General features: G+C 39.3%; 1 protein-coding gene across 11 annotated transcripts in view; it reads right to left on the bottom strand.

Annotated features, from left to right (window-relative positions):
- setd5 (SET domain containing 5) overlaps positions 1-13,851 on the bottom strand; it is a 200,808-nt gene that overhangs the window by 81,026 nt on the left and 105,931 nt on the right. For all 11 annotated transcript variants that reach the window (XM_063067677.1, XM_063067674.1, XM_063067676.1 and 8 more), the window contains 3 exons: positions 9,989-10,098; positions 8,540-8,789; positions 5,730-5,825 (listed from right to left, as the gene is read on the bottom strand). In XM_063067677.1, coding sequence (XP_062923747.1) covers positions 5,730-5,825; positions 8,540-8,789; positions 9,989-10,098 — 456 coding nt within the window. The remainder of the gene's footprint in view (positions 1-5,729; positions 5,826-8,539; positions 8,790-9,988; positions 10,099-13,851) is intronic.

Below are 13,851 nucleotides of genomic sequence, written 5' to 3'. Positions count from 1 at the left end.
CCAATGTAAATAATGCAACACACAAAACAGTAAAGGTGTAACATAGATACATATGTATATTATCCAAACTTGTGCACACAAAGGTTGAGAAGTGTTTTTCCTCAGGTTAAAGTGCAAATACAGTTCATGCATGTCCACAAGGACTAAACATGATTTAATGATCTGCACCTTACCTGCCTTTTGTGGTTGAGGAAACTAGCGTAACATGGAAAAATAATTCCCCATTGCTAAGCAGACCTTATCAGAGAATCAAAAGAAGATGCTTACTCAACAGGTGAGCAAAGCAGGTAGTAGGTTGACAGATTAATTTTCTAACACACCTCTTCATTCTGGGAATAAGCAAATTTATATGGAATGGAGAATAATATCAGGATCTTATATCACAGAAAGAGACCAATGAGCTTTAAGATCTCTGGTTACCAATATTTACACCAAGGAATGGTTTCCCTCTACCCAGGCTACAAAATAGCACATCATTCGTAATGTTTGTGCCCTTAGAAGGGGAACAGGAGTTTTCTATATGTTCTGAACATCAGAAACCTTCATTTCTGGAAGTCTGAAATAATATTAGATAATTCCAGAAACTCTCAGCAGTTCAAGCTGCATTGTAGAATAAGAAAATGAGTTAAAGATTCAGCTTGAAGTTTCCTCAGAGCTAGGAAAGAGTGAAAACAAGTTAGTTTTAAGTTGTAGAGAGGGCTGGGGAAAGATAAATGGAACAAAGTGAATATCTCTATTGTTGCAAGTATAAACTGTGAGTGAAATCTGGGTGATAGGTTATTGACAGAAATTTTGAGACAACAAACACAAGAGAACTCAAAACTCGAGATGTAGGAAAGTTCCAGCAGAGTTAACGGAGAGATAACTAAACTACTGTTACAGATGGATAACAGAGCAGAAATGGTCAGTGCTGATATGCAAGTTCTGTATAGTAGTAGAATTCCATCTTGAAAATGGAAGGCTGCAAGGTGGATATGTAGAAGACTTTCTATTTCTCAAGCTTATATTGGGCCTTGCTATAACAATGCAGGAGGCCAGACAGAGATCGACTAGTAATAGAACGGAGAATTAAAGTGGCAGACAATGTGAAGCTTGGGTCATCCCTGTGAACTAAGTGCAGGTGTGCCACAACGTGATCACCCAAACTGCATCTAATGTTGGAAATTAAAGAAAATGCATTAGCTTGAAAGAAGTGCACTGCTTCACCTGGAAGACGTGTGTGGCTCCTTGATAGTTAGGAAGGGAAGAACTAAAAGGCAGCCATTCCACTTCCATGAGGAAGTGCCGTAAGATGGGAGTAGTTGTGGAGAGGGAAGCAGACCAGAGTCAATGAGGGGACTATCCCACCAGAATACAGAATTGGAAGGGAAGGGAAGTACATGTTTGGTGGTGGGACCTCATTGAAGGTGGTGTAAATTACAATGGACGATCTGTATTTTTGTTCCTTGAAAACAATTGATGGGAGAAATAGATGAGATGTGGTCAAGAGCTTAGGCAACTGTGGTAAAAGGGAAGAAATGGTTCAGAAAAAAGAAAAATATCTCAGAGGCAGCCATATGGAACATGTCATCATAAGAGCAGATACAACAGAGATTGGGAAACGAGGAGAAATTAACAGTCCTTTTTGCTGAGAATGCTGAAAGAAGTATCGTGAAAAGTGATGGCAATCTTGTAATGCATCTATGTCACTAACATAGATAACTATTTTTCTCTCGAATATTTTCAGCATCTACAGTATTTTACTTTTCATCAAAACAGTTTAATTCAGCTAAATCTCATTTTGGAATGACTTCTTGGGAAGATTAATTATAGCACAGAACAGTCCATGAAATACTATGTCAGCACACAGTAAAGATTTACTCAAATCTGAAATGATCACTTTTTAGCACAAAATTTTATTCATCACAGAAAGAAATGTCATCACATGTTGACACCTGTGCAAGGTTCTGCTGGAAAGCTCTGTATGTTCTTAATTATTAATCATTACCAACTGAGCTCACTACAACAAACATTGTGGGTAGGCACAGTTCAACTGCCATCTATAAATTTGCTGACGACAACTATTGGTGACAAGAACGCCATACAGGAGAGATATAGATCAGCTGGTTGAGTAGTATTGCACAAACAAACTTATACTCAATGTCAGTAGGATAATTACTGATTTGGACTTCAGAAAGGGTAAACAGTTTCAAGATCCTGGGCCCAAAATATCGATGCAGTTACAAAGAAGGCATGACAACAACTATATTTCATTAGAGTTCAAGGAGATTTGGAATATCATGGAAGAGATTTGCAAATTTCTACAGATGTACTGTGGAAAGCATCCTAACTGGCTGCATCACTAGCTGGTATGGTGGGGGTGCGGGTGGGGATGGGGGTAACTGTACAGGATCAAAATAAGCTGTAAAAAGTTGTAAACCCCCGTCACCCAGGCCATGCCCTTTTCTCATTGCTACCATCACAGAAGAGATACAGGAGTCTGAAGGCACACATTCAATGTTTCAGGAAATTTCTTTCCCTCAGGCAGATACTAAATCTGATTCTGATTTGGATAATGTTATGTACAATCAATGGATTCTGATCATATCAGAAGCTGCAATTATTGTGCAAAAATGGTAGTCAGGCCTGGAGGGGGCATAGCTTGTTGAACCATCAGGTACAGCAGTGATGACCAGGTCCTTAATTCGCATATCACAGTTTGAGAGCTCAAATTTCACTATGGTCATCAAATCAGTAGAAAGATGTGACATAGGATGGGAAGATGTTGAACCCTTGTAGATTGAGTTAAGAAACTGCAAGGGTAAAAGGACCCTAACGGCAGTTATGTACAGGCTTCCCAACAATAGCTGGAATGTGGACCACAGATTACAACAGGAAATAGAAAAGGAGAGTCAAAAGGGCAATGTTATGCTGGTCAATCAGGAAAATCAGTTGGTAATGAATCCCAAGATAGTGAGTTTGTTGAATGCCTATGAAAAGGCTTCTGAGAGCATTTTGTTGTTGAGCCTACTAGGGGATCAGCTATACTGAATTGGGTGTTATGTAACGAACCAGAGGTAATTAGGGAACGCAAGGTAAAAGAACACTGAGGAGACAGTGATCACAATATAACTGAGTTCAACTTAAAACCAGATAGGGAGAAAGTAAAGTCTGATGTAGTAGTATTTCAGTGGAATAAAGAAAACTACAGTGGTATGAGAGAGGAGTTGGTCAAAGTAAATTGGAAGGAGATGCAGTCAGGGATGTTAGCAGAGCAGGAATGGCACGAGTTTCTGAGAAAGATGAGAAAAGTGCAGGATAGATGTATTTCAAAAATGAAGAAATACTCAAATGGCAAAATAGTACAACTGTGGCTAACCGTGTCAAAGCAAATGTAAAAGCAAAAGAGAGGGCACAGAACAAAGCTAAAATTAGTGGGAAGACAGAATTGGGAAGGTTTTAAAACCCTACAGAGAGCAACTAAAAGAATCATTAGGAGGGAAAAGATGAAACATGAAAGCAAGCTAGCAAACAATATCAAACTGGATAGTTTTTCAAGTATGTAAAAAGTGAAAAATGAGAGTGGATATTGGGCCACTGGAATATGAGGCCAGAGAAATAATAATGTGGGACAAGGGATGACAAATGAACTAAAACAAATTTCATGACATCTGCCACTGATTCTGATTTGGATAATGTTATGCACAACCAATGGATTCTGATCATATCAGAAGCTGCAATTATTGTGCAAAATGGTAGTCAGGCCTGGAGGGTTCAGAGGAGGTTCAGAAGGATGATTGCAGGAATGAAAGGGTTATCTTTCAAGGAATGTTTGATAACTCTGGGTCTGTACTCACTGGAATTTAGAAAGATGGGGGGGCGGGAGGGGGATTTCATTGAAACCTTTTGAATGTTGAAAGTCCTAGACAGAGTAGATGTGGAAGAATGCTTCCTATGGTGGCAGTGTCTCGGACAAGAGAGCACACCCTCAGGATAGAGGGTCGTCCATTTAAAACAGAGATGTGGTGAAATTTCTTTAGCCAGAGAGTGGTGAATTTGTGGAATTTATTACCACAGGCAGCTGTAGAAGCCAGGTCATTAGGTGTACTTATGGCACAGCTTCATAGATTCTTGATTCGATGTGGCATTAAAGGTTTTGGGGAGAATGCCGGAGAGTGGGGCTGGGATGGGGGGTGGGGGTGAAATCATCAGCCATGATTGAATGGCGAAGCAGACTCAATGGGCCAAATGGCCTAATTCTGCTCTTATGTCATGGTCTTAAGGCAAGTTGCAAAAGTGAATTCAATAAACCTTAACTTGTGGACTAACACCAGGAGAAATAAAAGCGCAAACAGTTTCTAACCTCCAATGCAAGTTATTCCAGCGAGAGAGAAGGAGCATCATTCACTCATGATTGATTGTTGCATTAATAACCTTTTTTATAGGATAAACTTTAATGAAAAGAGATGGACTTAGGGATGTAGATACCCAAATCTGCACCAAAAACACACAAGTCTTCAAACGAAGCCAAAGTAAACTTAAAAGGTGTATCAATTTTGATTGATCAGTGGTAGTTAGGATTATTAGTATAATACAGTATTCACGTGCTTGCACATTTGAGATCGATAAATAATCAAATGCAAAATCTATTCTGAAGTGAAATCCTTCATAACAATAACCAATTCAGCAATCTAACATTATCAGTGTTAACCTGGAAACATTATAAGTTGTGTATACTAACTCCTCATTATCTGCAAGGATAAGAGCACAGACTTTCCACAGAAAACAAAAAAGGGCAGATACTATTCTCTGTACCTAAACTCTTCTTCCACCAAATACACACAAATATGCACCAAAAACAATAGCATGCTTAAAATATTTAACTACCTTAACAAAAATTACAAAAAATATGTTATCTAACAAAATGCTTCCACTGAAATCTGCAAGCAGCAAAAGACTTGAAATCATGAGGTGTGGCTATGTAAACAAAGTCCAAACACAGCAGGGAACCACATGCCATAAGAGGTCAAGAAATTGGTCACATTTCTGCAAACAACAGTTGGTTCCTCAACTTTTACTTGTATAAAGATATTTTTTTGATCAATAATATTTGAGACAGGACATATTTTTTAGTACAAAGATCTATGAACAACAAATCAATGGATAAAAAAAGACTGCACAGTCCTGCCTGCTTTTGGAAAAGAAACCCAACTTATAGTAATAGACCTATTATAAACAGGAACACTCTCCTAAGTCAACGCTGCAGCTGAAATGTGCAGGCTATTCATTAGCAGAACATTGTGCAATGACATTGCTCCCATGTTATGGAAATTGTATTGGCTGAGCTAAAACATTCACATCAATGATTGCATTCTAGTTCAACGAATCCTTCAGAGTGAGCTTTTCAGAAATGGATGATTCTATAAACTTTTTCTATTCATACCTTGTTTTATCCTATTCAAAACATGTTAGTTTTATTCTTTTCTATTTCCTAAATACAGTCGCCAACATAAAGGATCTTTCTCTCCATATCAAATGGCCATGTTTTCAAACACATTCCTTCCAATTGCTTTGTCACAAACATCAAAATAAAATGGCTTCCCTACCTACACCTATTTCTTATATACAGTACCTAGCATGCAATATAGCACGTGCTATTAACCGCCATGCTAGGGATATGAGAAGTTTGCACGATTTTCAGTTGCAGAAAAATTCTTCCCTTTCAGTCTTTTTGACTGAACGTTCCTTACCAGTTTATTTTGTGCTAAGGCACGGAGTTGTTCATCCATCTCTGATTCTTCGTTTTCTTCTTCAACTTTTATTCGATTGCCTTCCCCAGGCCCTTCCTGTTTAACAGATTAGGCAAAGACATCAATTTAGCTGCAATTAAAAATTGCTTGCTGCATCAAGATACTGATTTCTCAATGGCATCTGCAAACATGCACACTTTACTATCTAAAATAATATTACTCATGTCATAGCCCTTCCTTGTGACATCATAAAAGAACATAATGATTAGGTCATAAACTGCAGATACTGGAAATCCACAGCAACACACAAAATGCTGAAAGACTTCAGGTTAGGTAGCATCTATACAAATGAATAACAGTCGACGTTTTCAGCTGAGAGCCTTCTTCGGGACTACAAAGAAAGGGGGATAAAAATGTGGGAGGTGGGGAAGGAGGTCTAGCTAGAAGGTGATACCTGAAGCCAGGTGGGCGGAAAAGGTAAAGAGCTGGAGAAGAATATAATAAGAGATGAGAGTGGACCATGGGAGAAAGGGAAGGGGGGGCGGGCACCGGGGGAGGTGATAGGCAGGTGAGGCGAAGATGTAAGAGGCCAAAATGGGGAATAGAAAAGGGGGGGGGGGGAATCACCAGAAGGAGAAGCCAATATTCTTGCTATCAAGTTGGAAGCTATCTAGACGAAACACAAGGTGTTGGTCCTCCATGCTGAGAATGGCCTCATTGCGGGGAAAGGAGGCAGCCATAGCCCAAAATATTCATTTACTTGATGCTGCTAGACATGCTGAGTTCCTCCAGCATTTTGTGTGTATTGCAACGACTAAGTCATTAGTTTTTGTGTGAACTATTTTCTTTTCCATTCCTAATACCAGTAACATTCTCACATTTTTGACAAATAAACAGCAATTGATGAATTGTTAGTTTATGAGCTGAGGTCATACTTTACAATTCCTGGAAAAATACTCAAAAAACAGTGCAAATTTTCACTGCTTTATGAGACTGGACCTATACTAGCTTAGCTATTTTCTCTACACTAAATGTGTGGCATCTGGATATATTAGTTATTTTTTGAATTGACCCAGCTAATGACATCAAAGGATTTCATTATGTTCATCGCATAGATATTTGATCTAATGCATTCCTAATATTGTTTGTGTGTGGTATTGTTTTTGCAACAAAATATTTGTTCGAAATGTTAATTATTAAGGATTATGAAGGCATTGTAACACCAAGAAACGTACGGCTATCATAGACAGCTGAAGAATCCAAATCCTCTCCCTGCTATAACTTCTCCAAATTTAATCAGAAAGACAGTTGTAAACATTTTTAAGCAGAAATGAAAAATCACAGCAGCTGTTGCAAATATATAACCTACTTACAAGCCAAGCTAACAAGATGTGAGAAATTATGGAGAAATTATAGATGCTTTCTTTTATCATCTCTGCTTAACAAAGCATACCATTAACACAAGTTGCTTCAAATACTGACTAAGGAATAAATACTGGTCTGGACATTAGGCGTAACTCCATTTGGTATTATTCCCTAAACTGTTTCAAAATAATGCCACAAGATATTTTAATGTGGATGTGCAAAAAGGGCCTTAGAGTATCATCTGAAAGACAAAACTACCAAGGTACCTGGCCCAGCCTTCTCAGCTCAAGTCTCTGGATACTGCTGGCTCAAAGTGCTACCAAATGAGGAGCACATGGAACAATGAACTAAAATTCCACCCAAAGTTAAGGAATTATCTGACTGATTGCCCCTCCTTAATGCCTGTACAGTATAAAACTCCTTTTAGCACAATTTCAAAGGTGCAGAGGGAGAGATGGAGGCATCCTCAATTTCCTGGCAATCTTTATCCCCCAATGGACACTACTAACACACATTATCTGTTCATTGTGAGCAAACTGGCTTGTTCAACATTATAACAAGGTCTATATTTATGAGTAATCCAATAGCCAAGTAGGCATAATATAGCCCATGTATGCTGATGAGAGAATAATTGAAGTTTACCATGCTGCCAAAATCTGTACTGCTGGATGATTACATGCAAAGGAGAGAAATCTCATGATCCACTGTGATTATATCATAACTTCCTCAATTCAGAATCAGAATTATTGTAACTGACATATATTGTGAAATTTGTTTTGTTTGCAGCATCAGTACATAAAGTTACAATAAGAAATATATAAAAAATAAATAAATAGACCAAAAAGAGACCAAAACAGCGAGGTAGTGTTTGTGGATCATTCAGAAATATGATAGTGGAGGGGGAAAAGCTGATCTTAAGCTATTGAGTGATCATCTTTCGGCTCCTGTACCTCCTTCCTCATGGCAATAAAGAGGGCATGTCCTGAATGGTGAGGGCCACCAATAATAGATGCCACCTTCCTGAGGCACCATTAAGGATGAGTAATAAATGCTAGCCTTTTGATGTCATTGCACATCAACGAAACTGGAAAAAATGTGGCTGTACAATCAAATCAGCTACTACAAACTGACTCAGTCTAACTTTTTGCATTCAGTAACTGAACCAGATAGCTGGAAAACTAGTGGGTTCTTTTTACATCAGATTAATTTTGCAGGAATATATTTACAAAATAAATTGTCTTAATATACTGTAAACTTATCGGCAACTCTACAATTTTGTTGGTGCCTCACCTTGTTCTTTTAGTTGTTATATAATGTGAGAAAAAACAAAGGCAGTTTATCTCTGTTTTAAAAGCAAATGGATAAATATTATCGGATGTGTTTCACTCACATCTGGACACAATCTACTGTAGCAGTTACCTTCAATTACATGTGCATGCTCATACCTCACTGTCACTTGCTTGATTTTGTAAAGGTAACTCAGGCTGGTCTTTAGATTCTGCTGCTCCCTCCTGCTGTTGGCTGTTATTTTCATCAGACCCCTGATTGAGCTCCAACTCCATCTCCCATTCTTTCCGCCTGGCTTTTCTCCGCCTTGTCTCTGCACCAACAGGGGGCTCCATTGATTCCTGATTGTGTTTCTGCACAGGACAGTTCTGATTCCCCTTATGGCAGGCACAGTCAACCTTATATTTACTATTATGAATCAAAAAATTAAAAAAACTTAAGTGTACCTGTTAAAGTTTTCTTTCAGTTGCAAGTCATTGACTAACAAATATATTTTACCATATTACATAAAATAAACTACTCGCATGAAGGCGCGCAAATTCCCTATATTAATCATGGATGTTACATAAACTACAGATGTGCAAGAGAGGCAAATAAAATCAAACACAATTTACAGCTGCAGAAAGATTTGGGGAGCTCCACGGCCTAGTACATGTAAACATCAGAAGGAACAGGTGCAGCTCAACTTGCCCACTCTTGACTTTTATTTAGAACATGGCCAAACTGAAATTTCTTCAAAGACACAAAAATCCCTAATTAAACTCATGGTTATTATGCCTCCCTGAAATTTCAGACTAACTTGCCAAGAGCATTTTCTGGGCTTTGAGGTGCAGCAAAACTTTGATAATTCAGCCCCCATGGCTCAATGGTAATGTCAGACCACTAGAAGTTAGTCATATTCCAGACTACTGGATATTACCCAGATCAATTTTCAGTTCACTTATTTCACTTTCATGTTACACAGTAATATAATAAACTTTCCAGTGAACACTGAGGTTAAAGGGAACAGAAAAGACTCTGACTGAGGCCCAACCTTACTACCATTCCTAACCTCTGCTATTCTACCTGGATCCCAGTCACATACCCAGCCCATGGTCTGTACAGCAGCTCTGTCTCCACTTTGACCCTGGATGTACACCCAACATGCACTGTGGGCCACTAGCTTATGCTCTGAATTTACCAATGAGCTAGATACTAAATCACCTGGATTCTAAACAAGTGGATGCTAGATTGTTGGAGTTGTATCTGCAAATTTGCAAAACTTTCAATTACCATTTAGAAAGTTTGCCCTATTGTGAGATAAGCCTGTTTAAAAGTACTTTCCCACTACCTTCCTTCTCCAGCTGTTGAACTATTAATCCCTGCACAGTGATTATCCAACTCCATCCCAGTCTACTAACTCATTAGTGTACAAACCCCATTTGCCCTGAAATGCAGTTAACTCCTTTTTGCAATATGAGCGAGAAGCTATGACAGGATTAACTAGTTGCATTGCAGCTGCTAAGTTGCAACTCCACTATGTATTTTTTTTTCTTTAGAAGCACAAATTCGTGCTTCTAAATAAAAAGACATTTTGATAAATCTATGGTATTCCTCATCACACTTACCAGCTGCTGTATTCATAGTCAAAGCCAATAGTCACCTCATTGTCTTTTGGGATGTTTGTGATGGCATATATACAAAGGTGGATCATTCCATCAGCAATCATGTGCCGTACCTGGAGATACAAGAACGCAAGCTGTTGCTATCAGTTGTTCTTTCTTTTCAGATTCTTAAATGCTAAGTTGAATCCATTTTAATTCGTGCTACCTTCAGATTTCCATTTTTTAAAAAAATATATAGTATTTGAGATAACACATTGTAAAACAACATAAACAGAAACTCCAATTTTTGTTGCAGGATGCAATGACCAAAGATACAAGTGTATGACTACATCATAACAGGCACAATAGTAGGCAAAAGCATAAGAACATATGCATATGAAAATAAGATTTTAAAAATATGCATTTTAATTATATTTAAACTGTAGGCAAATAAAAGTCAGTTGAGCTCAAGTGACGAATTTTGTCTCTAGAGGACAACATTTATTTCAAAATTTGTTATTTTACTGAAATAAGTTAATGTCTTTTACGCTGGTTGCTTAGAGGAAAGGAAGCTTTGTCACACATTTGACAGGTATAATTCTTAAAAGCCATTTGGACAGGTTAATGGAGAGAATTTTTGGAGGAATTTAGGTCAAGTACAGGCAAAATAGACTGGCTTAGGTTGCACGAACAAGCTAGGCTGAAGGGCCTGTTTCTGTGCTGTATAATTCTATGAGGAAAAATAAAACTAATTTAAAACTTATAGCCTCTTAAATACCTAAAGTGCTGCATGTAACTACTCACATTTTTCACTTCAGAATCAGGTTTATTATCACCGGCATGTGATGTGAAATTTGTTAACTTGAACAGAAAGAATCATGGATGGTAATCATCCTTTTTACTGAGGAATAATAAAAACAGTGGGTTTCACACTTTCTCATAACTGTATTGGATGATAGTTTAAAAACTAATAAGCTTAACCAGAACATCAGATTAGAAATTATTTTTCTGCACGAAACTTCATGATCTGATACAATTTGTACTGAAGGCATTATTGTGTCACAAAGGATTAAGTTCACCGAACCGCAGACATGGAATATAGTTCAGGATTCAGATAACGTAGGAATAAAAGCAGGAGAAAGAGAAAGAAAGATTAGCTTTATATGTCACATGTACATCAAAGCAAACAGTGAAATGTGTTGTTTGCTTCAAATCAAATCAACGGGGATTGTGCTGGGGGCAGCCCACAAGTATTGCAGCATGCCCACAACTTACTAACCTTAACCCGAGCTGCATGTCTTTGGAATGTGGGAGGAAACAAGAGAACCCAGAGGAAACCCACTGTCACAGGGAAAATGTACAAACTGCTTACAAACAGCAATGGGAATCGAACCCCAATCATGATCGCTGGTATTGTATATCAACTGCACTAGCCACTATGCTACCATGTCACCCTGATCACCCGCCACATGGCTGTTCAATCCATGTCTGCCTCTCATGATGTCACTGGTTAACAGCATCCACTTATTACTTGATCCCACATCATTCTGTATAAAAACCTATCGAACACGCGATACACTTGACTACTCCAGGAATGAGCTGCAATGTTTATATTCACATTTAGACTGGTTTAACTGTAATGGGCCCTTCTAATTTTATTTTATTTTTTGCAACTGTTTGTTAAAGCTTAAAATTTGGTGAATATGTTCCCTTGTAATCTTATGCTGGTGCACCATCTGTTAATTTTCTGGCGAATGATAGCTTTGCATGGAGCTGGAACATCCAGCCTTTCCTGTTTAGTTGAACCAGATCATACCAACCCTAGACGTATATTGCATATGAATTCTCACCACTGAGTCACACGGCTGTTAGCAGATTTAGTTAACTATTTACCATTCACTCCATTCGGTGCCTTGAGATATGGGGGCTTAGTATTGATGAGTACCTGTATGTTGTTGAAACTGGAGCTTTCAGAAGCAGATGTTGGAGTAGCTGAGACCATTGGTACATTAGTATTGGTCTACCCAGATCCGGTTGAAAAAGGTGAAGCTTTCGTTTTGGTGGGAACAAATACCTCCATTGTGAGAAAGTTCATGGGAGATGGCAAAAAGAGAGATGGAGAGAATTTTTTGAAACCCTGTCTGTTCACCCAGTGTTCAGAGCTGCTTTTGGGAAGGTGCAAGTTCCTCCTAAGCATGGTGATGTGCACAAACGAGGAACTGTGTGGCACACCCAGTCCAAGCCCTTCATGTTGTTCTGGGGAAGTAGCCAGAGTGATGGGAAACGTCAAATTCCCCAAGTGCCTGATACCCAGGCTCTCCTGGTGAATGCTGCAGAGGATCAGGGAGAAGAGTCACGCTAACCTGCTGGAGTGCTGGTGAGCCGTGAACTGCAAAAACCTTCGGCTGCCCACGCAATCAGGAGGACTGTGATTGTCGGGAATACCTTGGAGAGAGATGTTACCCACAGATGTGGGATGCAGATAGCACGTCTCTTCCCTGTGATGGTATGTCTAGTTTTTTGGTGAGAAAACTGGGAGAGACAGTCTTTATGATCGGGAAAATTAACAGCAAAGTCATTCAATTTTAGTGACTCCCTGGTACCTGAGGAATGGAAAAGGAGACTAACAGAGAAGACGTTGAAGCTCAAAGATGTCTTTTCTACTGACGAGTTTGATGTAGGTTGCTCCAAGAGTACTCGTCACACTATTAGAGTGATGGAGGACACCCCTTTCAGAGAGAGGTCTCGATGGTTGGCACCAACGGTAGTTAAAGATGTTCAACAGCACCTGCTGAAGCTGAAGGAATCTGGAATTATTACTGAGTTGAGAACACTCAGTGTGTCACCTGTGGTGGTGGTGAGGAGGAAGAATGTGAAGGTATGAGTGTGTGTTGATTATCAAACACTGAACAAACGTGCTGTCCCTGACCAATATACTGTTCCATGGATCAAGGTTGCTCTGGCCTGCCAGGTGGAGCAAAATGGTTCAGTTTACTGGGTGTTGGGAGTGGGTATTATCAGATACTCATGAGTAAAATTGATAACGAGAAGATGGCTTTCATATGTCCACTTGCATTCTTTCGGTTTGAAAGAATGCCTCAGGCATATCAGGGTCACCAGCTACTTTCCAAAGTGTCATGGAGAAGACTGTTGGGGACATGGACTTGTTTGAGGTACTGATGTACTTGTACTCTTAGTGTTTGGATCAGCACTGGAGGAGCATGAGACAAGGCTACTGAAGATGTTGGAGTCCCTGAAAGCTGAAGGTTTAAAACTGTCACTGGACAAGTGTGAGTGCTGTAAGAAGTCAGTAAGCTATACTGGTCACATTGCACATTGTCCCTCAGGATGGAGTGTCTATGCTTTGTCTATGTCTATGAGTGTCTATGTCTATGTTAAGCTAAAGGAATCGGGGGTATGGAGGGAAGGCTGGTACAGGGTTCTGAGTTGGATGATCAGCCATGATCATACTGAATGGCGGGGCAGGCTCGAAGGGCCGAATGGCCTACTCCTGCACCTATTTTCTATGTTTCTATGTATATGAAACACCCTGGTTTCTTTGGCTGCCGAAGTCTAGGGAAGGCAAGCTCTGGCCCCGTCAAACTGATGAGATTGAGGCACACTCAATCCCACCCTAAACCCTGGTTTGTGTGGATGCTTTGTCATTTGCTACCCAGTTACGAGTCAATGCCATGAAATAACAGGCAGTACACTGCATACGATAAAAGGAATCACATTTATGAATCTTAACTCAAGGGTTAGTAAAGAATAATAAAAAGGGCCCATTCTAATTAAACAGTGAATTGTGCACAAGTTGCAGCTCATCTTGAACTTCTCTGTCACTCACGTGCTGGGCCCTCGGTCAACACGAAAGCACACACCACCTT

This window comes from Mobula hypostoma, chromosome 15 (assembly GCF_963921235.1).
Source record: "Mobula hypostoma chromosome 15, sMobHyp1.1, whole genome shotgun sequence".
NCBI lineage: Eukaryota > Metazoa > Chordata > Chondrichthyes > Myliobatiformes > Myliobatidae > Mobula > Mobula hypostoma.
Note: the sequence above shows the minus strand (reverse complement) of the source record. Positions and strands in the feature narration are given on the sequence as shown.